Source organism: Zosterops lateralis (genome assembly GCF_965231275.1).
Source record: "Zosterops lateralis genome assembly, chromosome: 3".
Classification (NCBI taxonomy): Eukaryota; Metazoa; Chordata; class Aves; order Passeriformes; family Zosteropidae; genus Zosterops; species Zosterops lateralis.
In genome coordinates this window covers 61,861,421-61,879,657 of record NC_139764.1, presented here as the reverse complement: position 1 = coordinate 61,879,657, position 18,237 = coordinate 61,861,421, and the positions used below count along the sequence as shown (strand labels likewise).

The 18,237-nt window shown below is 37.6% G+C and overlaps 1 protein-coding gene across 2 annotated transcripts in view; it reads left to right on the top strand.

Moving 5' to 3' along the window:
* NKAIN2 (sodium/potassium transporting ATPase interacting 2) overlaps window positions 1-18,237 on the top strand; it is a gene marked incomplete at both ends in the record, with an annotated part of 534,677 nt that overhangs the window by 241,844 nt on the left and 274,596 nt on the right. For both annotated transcript variants that reach the window (XM_083857719.1, XM_083857720.1), the window contains one exon: window positions 1,335-1,472. In XM_083857719.1, the coding sequence (XP_083713845.1) occupies window positions 1,335-1,472 (138 nt within the window). The remainder of the gene's footprint in view (window positions 1-1,334; window positions 1,473-18,237) is intronic.

Genomic DNA, 18,237 nt, shown 5'->3' with positions numbered 1-18,237 from the left:
AAAGTTTTCTTACTTAATTTCAAAAAGAAAGTGGTGCTGTGATAGTGGACTGTGGCATGAAATTGAAAAATTCTCCCATAGCTGTATCATACAAGAGTAGTAGTTAATTACTCATTTAGTACTTGATCTCAGAAGGTGTTATTTTTTTAAATGAACAGAGTGGTTGGCAAATAAACCTAATTCAGTTCATTCACAGCATAACATAAACTCAGTAAATAGTCACCTGTTATTTAATGAAAGCTCATCAAGAAACAACCATCTGCTCTCTTTTTCTTTCTCTTCCTTTCATTCTCTGTCTTTCTTTCTATCTATCTTTCTCTCTCTCTTCTCTTTTTTTAGTGTGGTGTTTACATTGCTGTTATTTTAATTATTATTAATGATAATTATATTATATTATTTTATTTTCATTATTTATATTTTCATGAAGTTCATCAATTCACTATTCCACTTAGTGAAATTGTTGGAATGCTGTCAGAGAAACTCCTTGATCTTTCTGTCTAAATTCACTTCATCATTACATTGCCTTCTAATATGAACACAAATACTATTTTTGTCAAAACATGTCATTCTACCTATGGGTGTACAGTACTGTTTTTTTACATAATGTAAAAACACCAGTTAAGGGACACCTGCATTGGAATTATGAAGTTATTTCTACGAGTGCTGTTAGAAAGGTGTTTTTCCACTATCTGTCTGTTTGGAATGGTATTGCTTATAAACAGTAATCATCAGTATGGGATTGTTCCTCAGCTGATTTTTGAAATTATTTATCTGAAGTCTTGGGGGAGTTTATACTTCAGCTGATGTTTGTGACAATGGAAAAAGGTAAGCTAGAGTCATTACCAGGTCAAAAAGTTGTATGTATTTGATTATGGGTAAAAAACCATTGAAAGAATAGCTGGGATAGAGAGAAGAGATAAAAATCAAAATGCAGGGAAATTGTGGAAGAGACAGGACCAGGCTAAAGGATGGTGTTGTGAATGGAAACAATGTAGCTGAGAAGATGTCATAAAATTGTCACAAATTTTCAGCACTGATACCCTAAAACATTATAGCATTTGCTGGTGTATATAACAAAGTGGTTTGTATTTCTCCTCCTGCAAACATACCATTCTAGTGAACAGTTTTGTATCTTGGTAGAATATAACTCGATAACCAGTGAGAAGTGCAGCTTTCATTGAAACAACAAGTTGAAACATTTCAAACTCATTTTACTGCTGACAAGGATTTTTTTTAACTCAGAATAATTGTCTTGGATATGGGAAAGGGAAATGCCTTCATATATATTTTCTGGTTTGTTCTAATCTATTTATGCTTTTGCTTTTTAATCATAGGTTTCTGTGCTCGAGAGGCAGATATTTGACTTCCTTGGTTATCAGTGGGCACCCATCCTCGCAAATTTTATACACATTATTATAGTCATACTTGGCTTATTTGGAACCATCCAGTATAGACCTCGTTACATAACAGGAGTGAGTATTTAATTTCATTTACTTACTTTGATGTGCATGTGAAAAAAAAAAAAACAAATAGAAAAGCTCCAAACTGCATCTCTCATAAAGCAAATAGAAATATTTTCTTGGTTTAATTTTCTTCTGTAACATTTCACATTTACTTACTGTGCTTTTGGGACACCTGAAGAATCAACTGGTAACAGTCTCCAAAAGTTAAAAGTCAATATGATCATTAACTGCATGACAATATGAACTTTCAAGTGGAGGCAGCTTAAAGAATTACAACATCTTCGGTACTAGGGGAATTTAGAGCTAGTCTAAATGTTAGCCATAACTTTCTTAGATACATTGGACCGCCCCAACAGAGGCATGATTCATTATAGTTACTCATTATTGTTATTAACTACTGTTGCTAGAGTGCTTATCTGCTATGTACATGCCTCCTAGAATTTATAATCCAACCTGAAAGTGAGGTATGATGGTATGGTAAGAAATAATGGACTGAGGACTCCAGTATGAAAATAAGGATTTGGACCTTAATTAATATTTTTAATCCATTTCTTTTCTCATTCAGCTACCCCTTTTACACAGACTTAGAATGCTGGTACTCTCTGGCATAATACAGTATTAATTAAATTCTCATTTCATACTCTGGGTTTGTGGGATTTTTGCCATTTGTGCTTTTACAAAGAAAGAATAACAGCAACTCTGAAAACCATCACTCAGAATACCTTTTGTTAGATTTTCATTACAATGTTACTGTCAAAATTGACTATTAATTCATGTAAAGCTTGTTTACATTTCAGAGAGAGGAGTTGAAAATCTTACCCATACACAACCATATTTTCATGTCAGATGAAAACAAGAGGATCTTAAAATGATAGAATGGTTTGCATTGGAAGCAAGCTTAAAGATCACCTGGTTTCAGCCTGGCAGTGGCACCTTTCAGTAGACCAGAATCCAACCTGGTCTTGAAATCTTTCAGGGATGGGACATCCACAACTTCTCTGGACAACGTGTTTTAGTGTCTCACTACCCTCGCAGTGAAGATTTCCTAATATCTAATCTAAACCTACTCTCGGTTTACTCTTTCAATTTAAAGCCATTACCACTTGTCTCTGTTAACTTCACTGAATCTGTACTCTCTTCTGCAAAGTCTCTCTCTTAACTGTTCCCTCATATACCAGCAGTCACTCAGAATATAGAAAGACTTTGCTTTTCTCCCTGTGCTACCATCCATATTGCATTACTGTGATGCTAGGAGAAATACATTAACATTTGTGTCTGTGTTTCTGTCTCTGTGATCTCCTATATGAAGAAAATCTGTATCCACATGTCCAATGCCTTTATGCAGTCACAAAATTTAATTTCATTTAATTCCAAAAAATTTACTATCAACATTGAAAAGTATGTTGAAAGCCTTAAATATTTTGTTTTCCTTTAAGTTACAACACTGGGAGTCATGTGAACTGGATTTCCTTTCAGTTCTGGTACTTTGACCCATTAAAAAGACTTCAAAAATAAAAATGCAAAATTCAAGCATCTGTTAAAGAGTTAAGTGTTCCATCTCGACCATTCTGTAGCATAAAAGAACTATGGATGAGCATAAAATGCATAGCTGAGCTAAACAAAAAGTTAGATTTTAATGGCCTGCCACTCTGATAAGTGCATTGTGAATGGGGAAGAACACCAGCTTTATAAATTGAGTGCATTCACATGAGTTGCTGAATGATATGGATTGTACAACACTGTTCTAACTAATTTTCACACACATCTTTCTTAGAACTCACCCCAACCGTGTATCCCATCTGGCTTTGTGAATTTGCCCCTGTACATCATCTCATTGATTAGGATAGAACCAATCTAAGATGGAACTGTCTTGCTCGCAGTTTATAAAAGACACCTGAATGTGCCAGTTATCACAGACTGAGTAAGAAAACAGTGATAAAAATTTCGTCCTTTATTTGGTTGGATCAACAGAGGAGCTCTGTGGCCCACAGCACAAGAAAGACATGGACCTGTTAGAGCAGGTCCAGAGGAGGGCCATGAAAACAATCAATGGGATAGAACATCTCTCCTCTGGAGACAGGCTGAGAAAATTGGAATTGTTCAGCCTGGAAAAGAGAAGGCTCTGGGCAAACCTTATTATAGCCTTTCAATATATAAAGGGGAATTACAAGAAAGATAGAGGAGGTCTTTTTACCAGGGCCTGTACTGACAGAAAAAGGAACAATAGGTTTAAACTGAAAGAAGGCAAGGTTACATTGAACATAAGGAAGAAAATGTTTACAGTGAGGATGGCAAGGAACTGGTACAGATCAGCCAGAGAATTTGTGTATGCTCCATGCTTGGAAGTGTTCAAGGCCATGTTGGATAAGAGTTTGAAAAACCTAATCTAGAGAAAAATATCCATGCCCATGGCAGGGGACTAAAGGATTTTTAAAGGTCCCTTCCAAATTTATACATGGTCACATTAAGTCTGGTAGCAAAAGATAGATTGATTAGTAGTAGTACATAACTTAACATGTAATTGCTGATATGCATGTTAAAAAAAAAAAAAAAAAAAAAAAAAAAAAGAGACCTTATGTCTGAGCTTCTTGCAGCATTGTCAGTCTGCCAAACCATTAGCCCCCAGAGAGTACCGTTGAGTTAATCTATGTATTTTTAAAGACTAGACACGGTCAATCGCTCCATACACCTAGTGGGATCTACTCAATGTCTTATATGACAAGTAGCTCTGACTCTACCAATCCAGGTTTTGAGTATTTCTGTTGTAGTTTGAAATTTATTATCTTCCTCTTTTTAAAAATGTTTCAAGTAGTACACGAAAATGCACAGCAGTTCATCTCCCATATGTACATATCAGGATACCATCCAACAACTGTAATCATGCCATGGGAAATTGTAAAGCCTCTGAGCTACCTTTCTGAATTTTAAAGACAGTAAGACAGTCTCCGTATGGTGAATGATTTGGCCAAGATTTTTGGTGAAAAAACATTTCAGAACACTGTTTTGCTAAATCTTTTTAAGAGAACCAATTTTCAGATAAAACAGTTATTTAGAACAAAAAGGATTCTTATGTTTAATATTTTTAATTAGAGAGTTCTGGCATTAATACACCTTATTGACATAATTTATCTTCTAAATAATTGGGGATTTTATTTATTTATTTATTTTATTTATTTATAATAAGAAAGTGTGTGTACTCAAGCTCAGTACAGAAATTTTTAAAATATATATATTCACAGAATTATGGAATGGGTAAGGTTAGAAGAGACCACAGTGGATCATCTGGTCCAACTTCCCTGCTCAAGCAGCGTCATCCTAGAGCACACAGCACAGGATTGCATCCAGATGATTCTTGAATATTTCCAGTGAGGGAGACTCTACAACCTCTCTGGGCAACTTGTTCTAGTGCTTGTTCACCTGCACAGTAAACGAATTTTTCCTCTTATTTTACTTCTACTTTCTTTATAGCTGTTAGGGGGGAAAAAATCATATGTAAGCCCATTTAATTGAAAGGATGATGGTCATTGTGCCTTCTTGTCAGCCTCCAAGGCACAAAATTTTGAAGTCTGTAAAGTCAGACTTCTACCTGAATCTGCTTTCTGTAAAAGGTTTTCTTGAGAAGTACTTTTCCATTCTGAGACAAACCATTCAGTGCTTCAGCTTAATTGTACTTAAGTGATGATTTACTGTGTTGCAACTGAAATGTAGAAAATGTTTATTTATAGAAGGAGGCACAGAGACATCGAAATTACTTCTCTGCTCTACACAACTTTTCAGAGCAAATGATAATTTGGGAACATAAGCAATAATTTTCTGCATAATCATTTTGAGCTAATGCCCAATATTATTATAAGTACAATTAAGTAAATGACCTTGAACATTTTAGTAGTAGCTCTGTCTGGTTGCTGTCACAGGAGGCTGTGAGTCAAGATACTGATTCTGTTTCAAACTGTGCCATTTGGAAAGATGATTTGTTTGTTCAAGTTTGTTCAAGCACACATAATAATATTCTTCAGTTTCTTCCGTGATTCAGTAGTTTGTCATGGATAATAATGAATGGGAATGTTTTTTCTGTAGTTCATAGAATCATAGGACTATAGAATGTGCTGAGTTAGAAGGAGCTCATCAAGATCATTGAGTTCAACTTCTCGCCCTGCACAAAGACACCCCAAGACTCACACTCTGTGACTGAAAGAATTGTCCAAATGCTTCCTGAACTCTGTCAGGTTTGATGCTGTGACCACTTCCCTGGGGAGCCCATTCCAGTGCTCAGGCACCCTGTGGGTGAAAAAACTTTTTCTGATATCCAGCCTAAAGTCCCCCTGTCTCATCTTTGTGCCATTTCCTCAAGTCCTGTCACTGGTCACCAGAGTGAAGACATCAGTGCCTATCCCTCCACTTCCCCCCGTGAGGATGTCAAAGATGAGGTCTCTCCTCAGTTTCTTCTTTTCTAGGCTGAACAAACCAAGTGAACTCAGCCCCTCTTCATAAGGGACTCCAGATCCTTCCCCGTCCTCATGTCAATGTCTCTTTTATATTGTGGCATCCAAAACTGCACACAGGGTTCAAGGTGAGGCTGCCCCAGTGCAGAGCAGAGGGGACTATCCCCTCCCTTGCCTAGGTGGCCATGCTGTGCCTAATGCACCCCAGGACAGGGTTGGCCCTCCTGGCTGCCAGGGGCACTGCTGACTCATGTTCAATTTACCATGGACCAGAACCCTTTCCACAGGGCTGCTCTCCAGCCCCTCATTCCCCAGTCTGTAACACAACCAGGGCAGAATCCCAAGGGCAGAATCTGGCACTTGCCCTTGTAAACTTCATATGGCTGGTGGTTGCCCAGCCCTCTGTTTTGTCAAGGTCTCTCTTCACGGCCTCTCTGCCCTTGAGGGAGTCGATAGCTTCTCCCAGTTTGGTGTCCTTGGCAAGCTTAGTATTCCTTTGAGTCCTACATCCAAATCATAAATGAAGATGTTGAAGAGCCCGGGGGTGTGGATGGAGCCCTATGGAACCCCACTAGTGACCGGACACCAACCTGATGTCACCCCATTCACTATAACCCATTGTGCCCAACTCATGAGTTTGTTGCTCACCCATCACATAACACAGTTATCCAGCTGTGAGACATTTTGTCCAGAAGGGTTCTGTGGGAGACAATTTCAAAAGCTTTGCTGAAGTCCAAAAGGAATACATTTCCTTGCTTTTCTAGATCACCAAGGTGGGTTCCTCATTTCCAGAAAGAAATCAGGTTTGACAAGCAGGATTTTCCCCTCATGAAGTCATGCTGGCTTTGACTGATGACTGTGTTGTCCTCCAGGCATTTTTCAATATCTCCCAGAATAATATTTTCCATGATTTTACCAGACCCTGAAGAGAGACTGACAGATGTGTCGTTTTCAGGGTCCTCCTTCTTACTCTTTTGAAAACTGGCACAATGTTAGCTAGCTTCCAGTCAACTGGTAGTCAAACTTTCTGGATTCCCCAAACTATTCAAAAATCATCCAGAGAGGGTTTGCAGTGGCATCACGCCCCGTAGATTTGTAGGGATCCAGCTGGAGCAGCAGATCCCACAAAAGCTCAGGATCCATTGGGAGTTGATTATTCTCACAGTCATGGTCCTCCAGGTCAGGGCACTGAGACCCTCTTGGTCCATCCTCCATGTTGAAGACAGGGAATGAATGCATTAAAACATTCCTGGCTTGTCTCTGTCCTTTGTTTATGCATTTATACCTATATATTAATTTCTTTATTTCAATGTATTCAGTTAATGAATGAATGATTTCTAATACTCACATAGATTTCTGGTATTTTTCATTGTAATTTGAATAACAAAATAGTTAGCTATTATATCTACCAGCCCCTTAGACTTGTACTTCTGGCAAAACTGAGCTTGGTAAAATAGAATTTATTTCCTGCAAGTATCCAGCAAAAGAATGATTAAGTTTTAGGATATTCTGTCACTCTATTTACTAAAATCTTTGCTGAATGTGAGCTGGAAAGCAAGCTGAACAAGACTGAAGTAAATCCACTTAAAACTGGAAATGGTAATTGTATGAAATGTTTTTCATTATCCATGCTGTTCTTGGTGTAAATATTTCCAGGATTTGTTTCACTCAAGTTGAAAATAGTGCAATGCAAGGTGATTTATATTTTAGTACTTACAAGCCAGATCAACCAGGAAGTGGGTGACTACAGTTTTATCTCCATGTTAGTAGGAAAATCTGTCAGTGAAAACTTAAGTAATTACTTAAATGTCAGGAGTAATCCAAATATACACCTATCCACTGGAAAAGTTAAAACAAAACAAACAAGAGAGGATAAGCAGTGAAAGATAATGTTGACAAAATAGTAATTTCCCCAGATTTAGTAGAATTCCAGGAATTAAACTTCATGTGTGCCTTAAACAGGGAGGACAGAACAGCTGTTTTATTTGAGAACTGCATGTGTATTAACAAGTTCTTACACTTGGAAGGAGAAGTGGAGGTCATCATCCATTAGTTTCAAGTTACTGTATCATAAGCACATTGCCATTACATTTTCAATCAGAAAAATCAAAAAGATTCAGAAAATACAAAGGATGCAAGATCCAGGAGGTGATAGCAACCCCCAAAGAGCTATTATGGAAAGCTCTGCCTGCATCTAAATACAACTAATGTTCAGGTGAAATTTTAAGAAAATAGTTCCTCAGTGCTTACTCGTTTTATTCTTGGGGCTGTGGATTAAAAATTAGTTATGTAAATAGTTTTCCTTCAGCTGAAAGAAAATCAGATGAGTTTTAAAAACAGATCTAGTCATCAACTAACAGTGACTAAAATATTAGCGGTCACTGTGCCTCAGGAAATACCAAGAAACAAGCATTTTTTGCTAATCCTTATCTTGGTGAAAAACCAGTGAATGATAGAATCATTAAGATTGGAAGCTACCTCTGTTATCCTTGAGTCCAACCATTAACCTAACGTGGCCAGACCCACCACTGAACCATCTCCCTAAGCACCATGTTTACCTGTTTTCTTTGAACACTTCAGGGATGAGGGAATAGAATATTACTTTAGGATCCCTATTAACTCCCAAATTAGAAAGGAGAAGGGAGAAACAGCACACTTGTATAGCTGGTTAGTACAGATAGTTAACTATAATAAACATTGTTGTGGAAGGTTGTCTGACGAAGTAAACATAGAAATAAACTTGCTAAAACTATAATGCAGCATAGAATTGCATTGAAGTAAATAAAAGTTTTGAAGTGCAAAATGTGTAACCAAGAGGAGGAGGACAAACAAAAAATACAGACCAAAACTAGAAAACTTAAAAGACTGCCAGTAAACCTTGCAGAAACACGTTTAGGACACTGATAGAACTCTATAATATTAATTAAGAGTCCTAAAGTACTGGAGAATCCACCTCAGCCCTAAATTAGCTTTGTGTCATTCATGGTTTAATTTTTGTTATGCCAGATAAATTGCTAATGAAGCACTGGTGTTTTATGATGTACTAGTTTCTGCATAGGGGCATTTTCTTGAAATGCTTTCCATGCCATGGATAGAATATGTTAGCATTCATTTCATTCCAGAATTTATACTTAATATTTTGGTTGAGAAATGCTTGCTGTTTATCAAAGCTTTTCTTAAAAAATATCCTTTATTCTGGTCACCTTTTCAGTAGTCCTTTCTCAGGTCTTGTCAGTGTTTTCTGAAATATTTCCATGTTCAGAAATGCCTGGAACAAGAGCATGTTATTGCAACTTTTTTCTCTTAAAAATTCTCATGGAAGGTAAGTGACACAATTTGGATCCCAAGGAAGAATAGAGTTTTAGGGTTCTTTTTATAGTCTGTCCTTTTACTTCTAATGCTATCTCCATACAAATGACCTTTGTAAACTTGGCTGTTACTTTATTGGAGGGTTTTGCTCACTTCTGGGAGATGCTGTGAAAAATCAGTAGGGGTGTAAGTAGAAGACTGCCCTTTGGACTTTGAACAACATATGCTGAAAGGGATTTTGATTCACAGGGAGGTATGCTGTTTAATAGAGCACTTTTGCTGCTGTTGTGTTAAAAGACTAGATTTTAGTATGTTGTGGATTCAAATGTACTTTAATTTATATTTAAAATGACAGGCTCAGCAATTCACTTTTGTAACTGAATCTAGCCTGCTTTAGGGTAGGGATGGGAATGTGAAGGAAGTAGAAGTTTGTGAATAGCTGACTGGTCAGTGTCATAGCACTAATCCACATTTTGAGTCTAATGGCTAACACACGTACAGAAGTTGATCAAACAAAAGCTTAAGTATTCCAGTGCTCAAAAAGTAATTCTTTCTGTATGCTTATCAGTTAATATACTAGTGGAGTATTAAAAACAAATTTATAACAAATGGTCTTGTTTTTTTACCTGATAATCATTCCAGAATGTTGGTCTAAGGTTTGATGATCCTGGGCTTTTGACCTCTCTTTTTAGATATAGTTTGATAACTTGCAAGACATCTCAATGGATTTCAAATTCTTAAGCCCTGGAGATTCAGCTAAGCCTTGAATAAATATGTTCAAGAATCACTTCCAGTATAATATTATACAGAATGCATCTGTCTTGACTGTATGGAAGTAGATGAAAGAAGATAGTCTACAGTAAATTTCTCTGCATTTTCTGTCCATTTTTGGCTCTTGATGTTAAACTTTCCATATTACTTACAATAGAGTATCTTTTTCCCCTATAGTTGTCTGGGTGAAGTTTGACTACTTTCATCTGCTCTCTTCACTGGGACTTATTTAGGTGTGAGAGATTGAGGGTACAAATAATTAATCTAAAGGAAATTATGTAAAGGGTGACTCTTCTTTTAAAAGTGTAAAATATTCTTTCAAGATTAAAGAGTACTCAGACAGTTAATCTGCCAGCCCTAGGAAAGCACAATGGAAGAAAAGAAAAAAACCACAAAACCCCTGCTGATCAGAGAACTAGTCAAGACATAAAAAGAAGTGATCCCAGATAAGCACTCCTAGGTCTCCAATTCCTCTAAGTTTTGTGTAGGACACTACTTTCTCAGAAGCTCCCTGCTGTCAGAAAACAGACTTCTAAAGAGCAAAAGAGAAATTGGCAGACTCCAAGAGGCTTTTTAAAAAGCAAGCATTTTAAAAACACAAAAAACCTCTTCTCGCTTATTTGAGCATGAAATCTATTAGGTTCTTAGAGCCACTGATTCCTGAAAATTAATTTGATATATTTTAAAAAAATATGATTAAAGACACTCTGGACAAGACTTCAGTACGGAATTAACTTGAACAGTTCTGCATGGAGTTGCATTTTCTTACAGGCTGGGATGGATTTTCACTAATTTTCAGAGTGTTTTTAAAGTTTTCCATTATAGAAAAAACCTTTTAAAGACAGCTAATGCTGTTTTTTAAAGTGATTAAAATGTTGATTATTAGAAGAAGAAGGATTATAATTTGCATCATATAATTAAGTGCAGCTTTGGTTCCCAGGAAATTTTATGCAGAACCTGTTCAGTGCAGGAAAATGTCTGATACTTTTAATTTAAATCCACACTTATTCATCTCATGACAGGTTTGACTGGTGTAGAATCCAGCTACATTCATTCTTTCCTAGAACATTTATCCCATTTCAATTAATTGTATTCACATTTTTAAAAATACCCACTCAAAATGGCTCTCCCTCTCTGATTCCACAGAAAAGGAAGATGGCTTTCCAGGGAGTCACCACTGAGGAGTGAAGTTCCATGTAGAACTGAAAATAACGTATAACGAATATTGTATTTTATTTGCATTCAAACCAAAGAGTTCACCATGGAAAGTTCAAAACATGAAGTTCCTTTGCATTTTATTTTATTTTAGAATAGATCCTCTGTTTTGTCATGATAATAATGAGTGGATTTTATTCTACAGTGGAGTCTGTGCTTAGTTTCTTTGATTTTTTTTTTTTCTCTTTAGAAGAACAAGCAACTCTTTCTTTTAAAATAATGTCTAACTGGCACTTAACTGAAATACTGTAAAGAGCATGGAGAATGAAGCTGATGAAGTCTTTAAGCAGATATATAGAGGAAGAGATTAGAGATGAAATCCATGGGGTTTGCTACCTCTACCTAAACTGCAGTAGAAAGCATTAAAATTCTCTTAAGCACCCAATAGCCCTGGCCAGCTAGACATAATTAAAAAGCAAGCAAGGATAAGGTAATGTTTCCACTGCTCTGAGATGACCCCTGTAGTTCAGTGCTGAACTACACTGTAAATTTCTCTTTATCTAGTGTAATCAGATTTCCTTGTATTTCCCAGACATACATCTGTATTTGTTACCGTGGATTTCCACATTGTTTATTTAGTATTTTTTTTTCTAGCTGGTATATGTCAATTATGCTGATATTTGCTTGTCTAAAAGGTCATAGCTCTATCTTTTTATCTTTTGTGTGTTTATTGCATGCATTCATGGAGATATCTGTCCACCTGAGAGTTTTTTAATGTCTCTGTCCTTGTGTCACACTGCTGGAGTAGAGAAGTATTCCCCCACACTGCTTTAAAAGGTGGGAACTGAAACATTAAAAGTGTGAGACATATTAGCACATGAAAGGCTGTGACAGTTAATCATGTGAATCCATTTTTCTCAAGTTACAAGCCAGTGTTTTATACAGTGCATCCAGCAAACATAGAGATGCTACAAACTGTCTATTACATCTAGGAATAAAGACTGGAATCACAGCTACCTAACAGTGTGGAATACTTCTATGAGGGAAAAAAAACCCCATAAAACAGTCTTTGGACAGTATTTCTCTGACCCAGCTGTCAGCTGTGTCTCATACTGCCACTCCCCTCTGCTGGGATATGGAAGAGAATTGAAAGGCTAAAAGTGAGAAAACTCACAGGTTGTGATGAAGACAGTTTAAGAGATTAAACAAAATCTGCACATGCAAGCAAAGCAAAGCAACAAACTCATCTGCTGCTTCCCATGGACAGGCAGGAGCTCAGCCATTCCCGGGAAAGCAAGAGTCCATCATGCATAACAACTACTGGGAGGACAAATGCCATCACTCCAAACATCCCCCTCTTCCTATCTCTTCCCCCAACTTTATATACTGAGCATGATGTCACATGGCATGGAGTGTTCCCAGGGTCAGATGGGATTGTCTGTCCTGGCTGTGTCCCCTCCCAACTCCCTCCCTGCTGGTGGGTGGGGTGAGAGGCAGAAAAGTTGTTGATGGGCTGCAAGCACTGCTCAGCAACAACAAAAATACCTTTATATTCTCAGCAGTGCTTTCAGCACCAACCCAAAACGTAGTTTCATACCAGCTACTCTGAAGACAAAGCTGGTACATTCTTTCAGCTGATTCCTGAACCTGGCTTTGTGATAACTGAGTCAGACTCAGTGGCCGTTGCAATGGTTACTGGTATCCCTTGTTGCTCTCCTTCCAAGAGATTAATATATTTTAATTAACACAGTGGAATTTATAGCACAGTGAAGTATACATTGGAAGAGGAAATATTGCCTTTAGTCCAAACTGGCATTTGGAGACCTGATAAGTCTCACATTCTTCTGTTGTGGTGCCTCTCCTTTGTAACTGGCTCCTGGCTCTGGTCTTGTTGTGAAATACCAGCACAGAGCAACAACTCTGCTGCTGATCTTCTTTCTGTTCCAGCTCCTTCTGTACTTCTATGTCTCTCTCTAATCTCTTCACCTTGATTGAGTTGCTAATCTCTACGTGTATATTTGAAATAGCATTGTACTGCATGTAGCCAAAATGAAGTTTTAGCTTTAAATTAAGTGAAGTCTGAGCAGCACTGCTTACCAGTACTGTACTGAAACCAAATTCTTAGTCTGGACAACTGATTAAAATTTATGCAATCTTAGTAATTTGAGTAAAGCTGACTTTCATCATAGTTGTGTTATATCTCTGCACAAGATGACCTGACAGTACCTTGAGTCCACCCTCTTTTTTTTTTTTTTTAAGAGGTTTTTTCCCAAGAAAATGTGGCTGATTCTTTTTTGTGAGCTTCATTGTTACCCTGAGGTTATGCTACAAGAAAGGTTCATTGAGAATCACACAAAGTTGTGCTACTCTATTCATTTACAATTCCCCATTTCCAATTCTGAGAGAAGATGGGGATGCTTTTCTTCAGTTATATTCCAAATGTGGTCTTTTTTTTTTCCCATGTGAACAAGAACCTGCATAAAAATCATTTGTAAATCTTCTCACAAATCTCCATTTCAGAGCTTCAGAGATGTTTTTCTCTTCCCATCTGTACCTACCCTTTAAAATTTTTGATGTTTTCATTATGGTTTTCAACTCCCAAAGCTCCACAAGAAACAGGGCATGGTACTTCTTTCAAGTTTTACCTGTTGCTGTGAGAACATTACCAATGGAGATACATTTTCTGAATGACACTGAAAAGCAGGATAAACAATGAGCAGAGTTGTAAAATGCACTATTAAACATGTTCAAAAATTTCCAATGCTCCCTACTTCTATAATTTAGCTGTCAAGGGCACTATTTATTTGCATACTGTTTTATGGGGGTTTATGTATATTAGGCATAGATGTTAATGCTACATACATTCATGTTGGTTGGATCATAGTGAAGCAGCATTTTATGTGCTATGAACTCAGCAGGTAAGATTTGAGTTATAATGCCTCTTAGGACAGAATTTTGCATATCAATATAACTTTTACTTCTAAACAAGTCTTCTAAATTAACATTTTAGTTCTACAATTAAATGGTATGATTCCCCCTATACCAGTTCAAGCTACCAATAATGCTGCTGCTCAATTTGGTTCCTAGCAGTAATTTCTGAACTATTTCCAATCATCCTGTTTGTTAGATTTCTATTTCTTTATTTATTATATTAAGCTCTGCAGCTGTTTTCATTGATTTCAGTATCAATTTTGGGTGAATGAGACATAAATAATTTTGGGTATCATGCTGTTTTTTATCAGCTAGTAGGCCAGTTAAAGATTCTGTGCTGATTGTGCTCTGAAACCAGAGAGTGTTTTTGCTTCCATTTATGGCTCACAAAATTAAATATTTAGCTGGTGGGTTTACAATATTACATTTTTCCAGTTTCCAACTGGAAAAATGGAAAACTCATTAGAAATATCTACAGAAGTTTTCAAGTTTATTAAATCACCATCTTTTGGAAGAGCATGTGTGTTTTTCCTTGGATAAAAATTTTGTTAAAGGATAGCATTATGTTAGTAATGCATAAACAAGCAAAATCATCCCAGCCATGTGTCCTTTGTTAAATAGTTTGAATAGGTGATAAATTTGAAAACAAAATCATGAATTTTAAATTGGCATAATTTATTTTATCAGCTCAATGTTAATCAGTTTGTCTTTTTTAGTCTAGATGTAAAGTAATCTTCAAAATGTTTCTGTTGTGAGTAAAAACCAAAACGTTATTCATAGCCTATGGCACTGAGAACTCTACATATTTAATTTTACATCTGCCTGAAGAGCATATTCCTGTTTGAAATTTAATGTTGAAACAAGCTTGTCACTGATTTTATTTATGAGTTTTGTTTTACCTAGTTACTACTACTACTTTCTGTGAAACAAGAGGCACTCTCCTGTTTTTTAGTCTTGTTGAAATACCTAGTCATAAATTTGAAATATTTTTAGTGACATAAATGGTACAAAAGTTTTGGGTCCTACACCTCTTATCTGTCTAGTTAAACCAATTTTTTATTTCGTATTGTTGCTCTGAATTCTGTAGCAAAATTAGATCCTATTTCCGTCTTGAGAGACTTACCCTTGTAATAAATTTAATTACTACCAATATTAATGGGTTTGTCTGCATATCTTAGGGTGATTGACAGTGCTTTTCCCTCATAAAGATGTCATTGTTAAATTCACATAGGTGTAGACACGGTGTGAATAAGCAGTCTTTTGTGATATGTACCTGTTTCTAAAACACATTGATATTTCTCTGTGAAGTCTCCGCCGACTTTATTGACATGGACTTTTTTCCATTTGATATTTGAGTTCTAGGATAACAGATTCTATAAATGGCCAGTTTTATTTATGGTCACAAAAGGTCTGAAAACAGGCACTGACAATGGAGTGAGATAAAAATGTTTGATCCTTATATGCTGTGATTTGCACTCAATTGCACTTTAAAAGATGTGCATAGTAGGAGGATTCCTGCTCAAACCACATCACTGACAGTCTGTAGGAGCTAAAAAGCTCTGCTTAATTCAAGGAAGTATTGTGTATGTTCATGTATGACAATGAATTTTCAATTTTAAATACAATGTTGCCTTTCCCATAAAACTAGTCTTCATTCCACTAGTAGGAAAGATGATGAGACTCAGATTTATCCCTTTCTGTCATCTGGGAAACAGAACTGCTGAGTAAGTGCTGGCATTGAAAATCATGAGGACTGAAACACATTGAAATACATAAGGGTTTTTTTATTTATTATTGCCTTAAAGGAGTGTATATCACCAGAGGGATCCTGAAAGTAAAATTTTCTTGTCTTGAAATCAAATAAACAGACTATGGACTTGATTACCCTGTATTCCTCTTGGCCCTGTTTCTCTATAGAAAACTTTCATTAAATACTTGCAAAATTTAATGAATGTTCTCTCCTCACTGTTCAAAAACTTGGGTCACTGTATCAGATCTTGTGCTCCTTCATGTGGACGATAATGAGATACTCTGCTATCTCTGCTCTCCTGGGCTTCGCTGTGGTGCAAATCCTCCACTCACTTCCCATTCTCTAAAATGGAGCCTACACAGTTTTGCTGCCTATGGAGCCATGCTGTAGTTAACCTATCTGTAAAAATTATTCCTTCAAGGTTCAACTCTGTGAGCTTTTTGTGCCTTCTGTTTTTCCATTTCTTTTAATCCTCTTGTTAAAAATGGGCAGAGATAATATTTTTCTCCTTAAAATGCCTTTATTACTCAGCTCTTACAATGGTTGCTCAAGGGGTTTTGGCTGCCCAATGCGCCGTGGAGGAGGAGGGTCCTTTCAGCCCTGCAGCAGGAAGTTCAGCAGGGCTGGAGAACTCTTCCCTCATTGGGAGTATTCCCAGAGTTCTGAATTTTCTTTGTTTCCCTCGGGGTCTCACTTCTGGCTTGGTACTTTTAAGTCACAGCGAGTCACAAAAACTGGAAAAATCAGTTCTCTTGATACTCTAGGGTTTACACGGCCTAGTATTGGTTTTTGTGTGTTTTAATTCTACTTAGGTTTATTTTTATAAGGGGTTTTTGGTGTTAAAAGGGTGCCGAGATGCACCTGGGATTTCTAATTTGCATGTACAGGGTCGCCCCGGGAAGCAGGGGCTGCAGGCTCTCATGGCAGTTTCGCAACAGCCATGGCGTCTTGGAGGTTTCGATGGTGGGCAGCGCCGGGGCTGTGAGGTAGGGACGGAACATGGTGGGCGTGGGTTCTTCTTTTTGGAGCGGGGCGGCGGTCTGGCAGCCCGGGGACGCGGCACGGGAGCCCGTGGATGCTCCGTCCAGCAGCGGCGGCTGGCCGCCCGGCGGCAGTGCCACGTGGTGGTTTTGCGGGCTTTGGGGTTTTTCGCGCCGGGCTCGGGCCAGGGCGCGCCGCCCAGCAGCGGGCGGCAGCGGCGGCAGCGCCGGGCCCCGGCGGCAGTCTGGTGGGAGCGCCTGGCGTCGGGGGTGGGGTGCCACGCTGCGGGTGGGGGCCGCAGTGCCGGGCTTCTTTGAATGGAGCGGGCTCGCCCGCTCTCGAGGTCTGTTTTTAAGGTGGTCTGAGGTCTGGGAGGGGGTGCCACAGAGGTGGCTTTTTACTGTTACATTACAAGATAAACATTCAAGATATTAATACACTTATTACATAACAATCAAGGCTTTCACTTTTCCAAATTTCATTTTTATCACTCTTATCAGCCTTCTTGTCTCTGTTGAACTTTCTTACTGGACATTACAAGCAAAACAAGTTCCTATGATAAAGTACAGTCGGTTTTCATCGTTTTTCAGCATCTGTTGTGTTGTTGAAATTCAAGTTTTCCTTCCTATCACTACAAACCAAATGGGATAGCAGGTTTTTTTGTTTGGTTGGTTCTGGGGTTTGCTTGTTTGACTGCCTCCTTGACATAACTCCTATTTCTTACAACTGGGTTATTCCCTGCTAATTTCCTCTGAGTCCAATTCAAGTAGGGTGTTGCACATGTTGAATGTAACTGACTTCAGTTCCACATCTGAACTTTGACTTGTACATATATATTCTAGACAAACTATTAGACTCTGAGTTTTACATTTTTTTATTCCTCAGGTCATTACAACAATGCTGATGAGATGAGCTGCAAAATATTGTCTTCTGATCAGAAATCTAGAGTGCTCCAGTCACATACTCCCAGGGAGTTTGGGGTACATTAGAGAACAGTATGTTGTACAGACAGTATTTTTTAATTAGTTGCCTAATAGTACCTAAGTATTTTGCCATTATTTGAATGCAAAATATTTCAGTATGTTTCTGTGCTTTCAAAACACTAACTCACATATCCAATATCAGCTTTGACATCCAACAACTATATACAGGTTTAGCCCAACAAATTTTGCAATTTGCTTTTACTACCGGTAATGTACATTTTCACAGAAACTGGCATTTATTGATGTTAATGGTTAGGATTTGCTTTCATCAATCTTCCTCTGTGGAATCTGGGTGGAGATAGGAATGCTTCAAGTTGCATTTGTTTGCTAATTGAACCATGAGTTTACCTCATGACAGAAGCAAAATAGCTCACATTCACTAGCATTTTTCATTTGGTTTTGTTTATGCTTGAAGCCTAATTTTATTACAATTTAAATTTGACATGGTAACA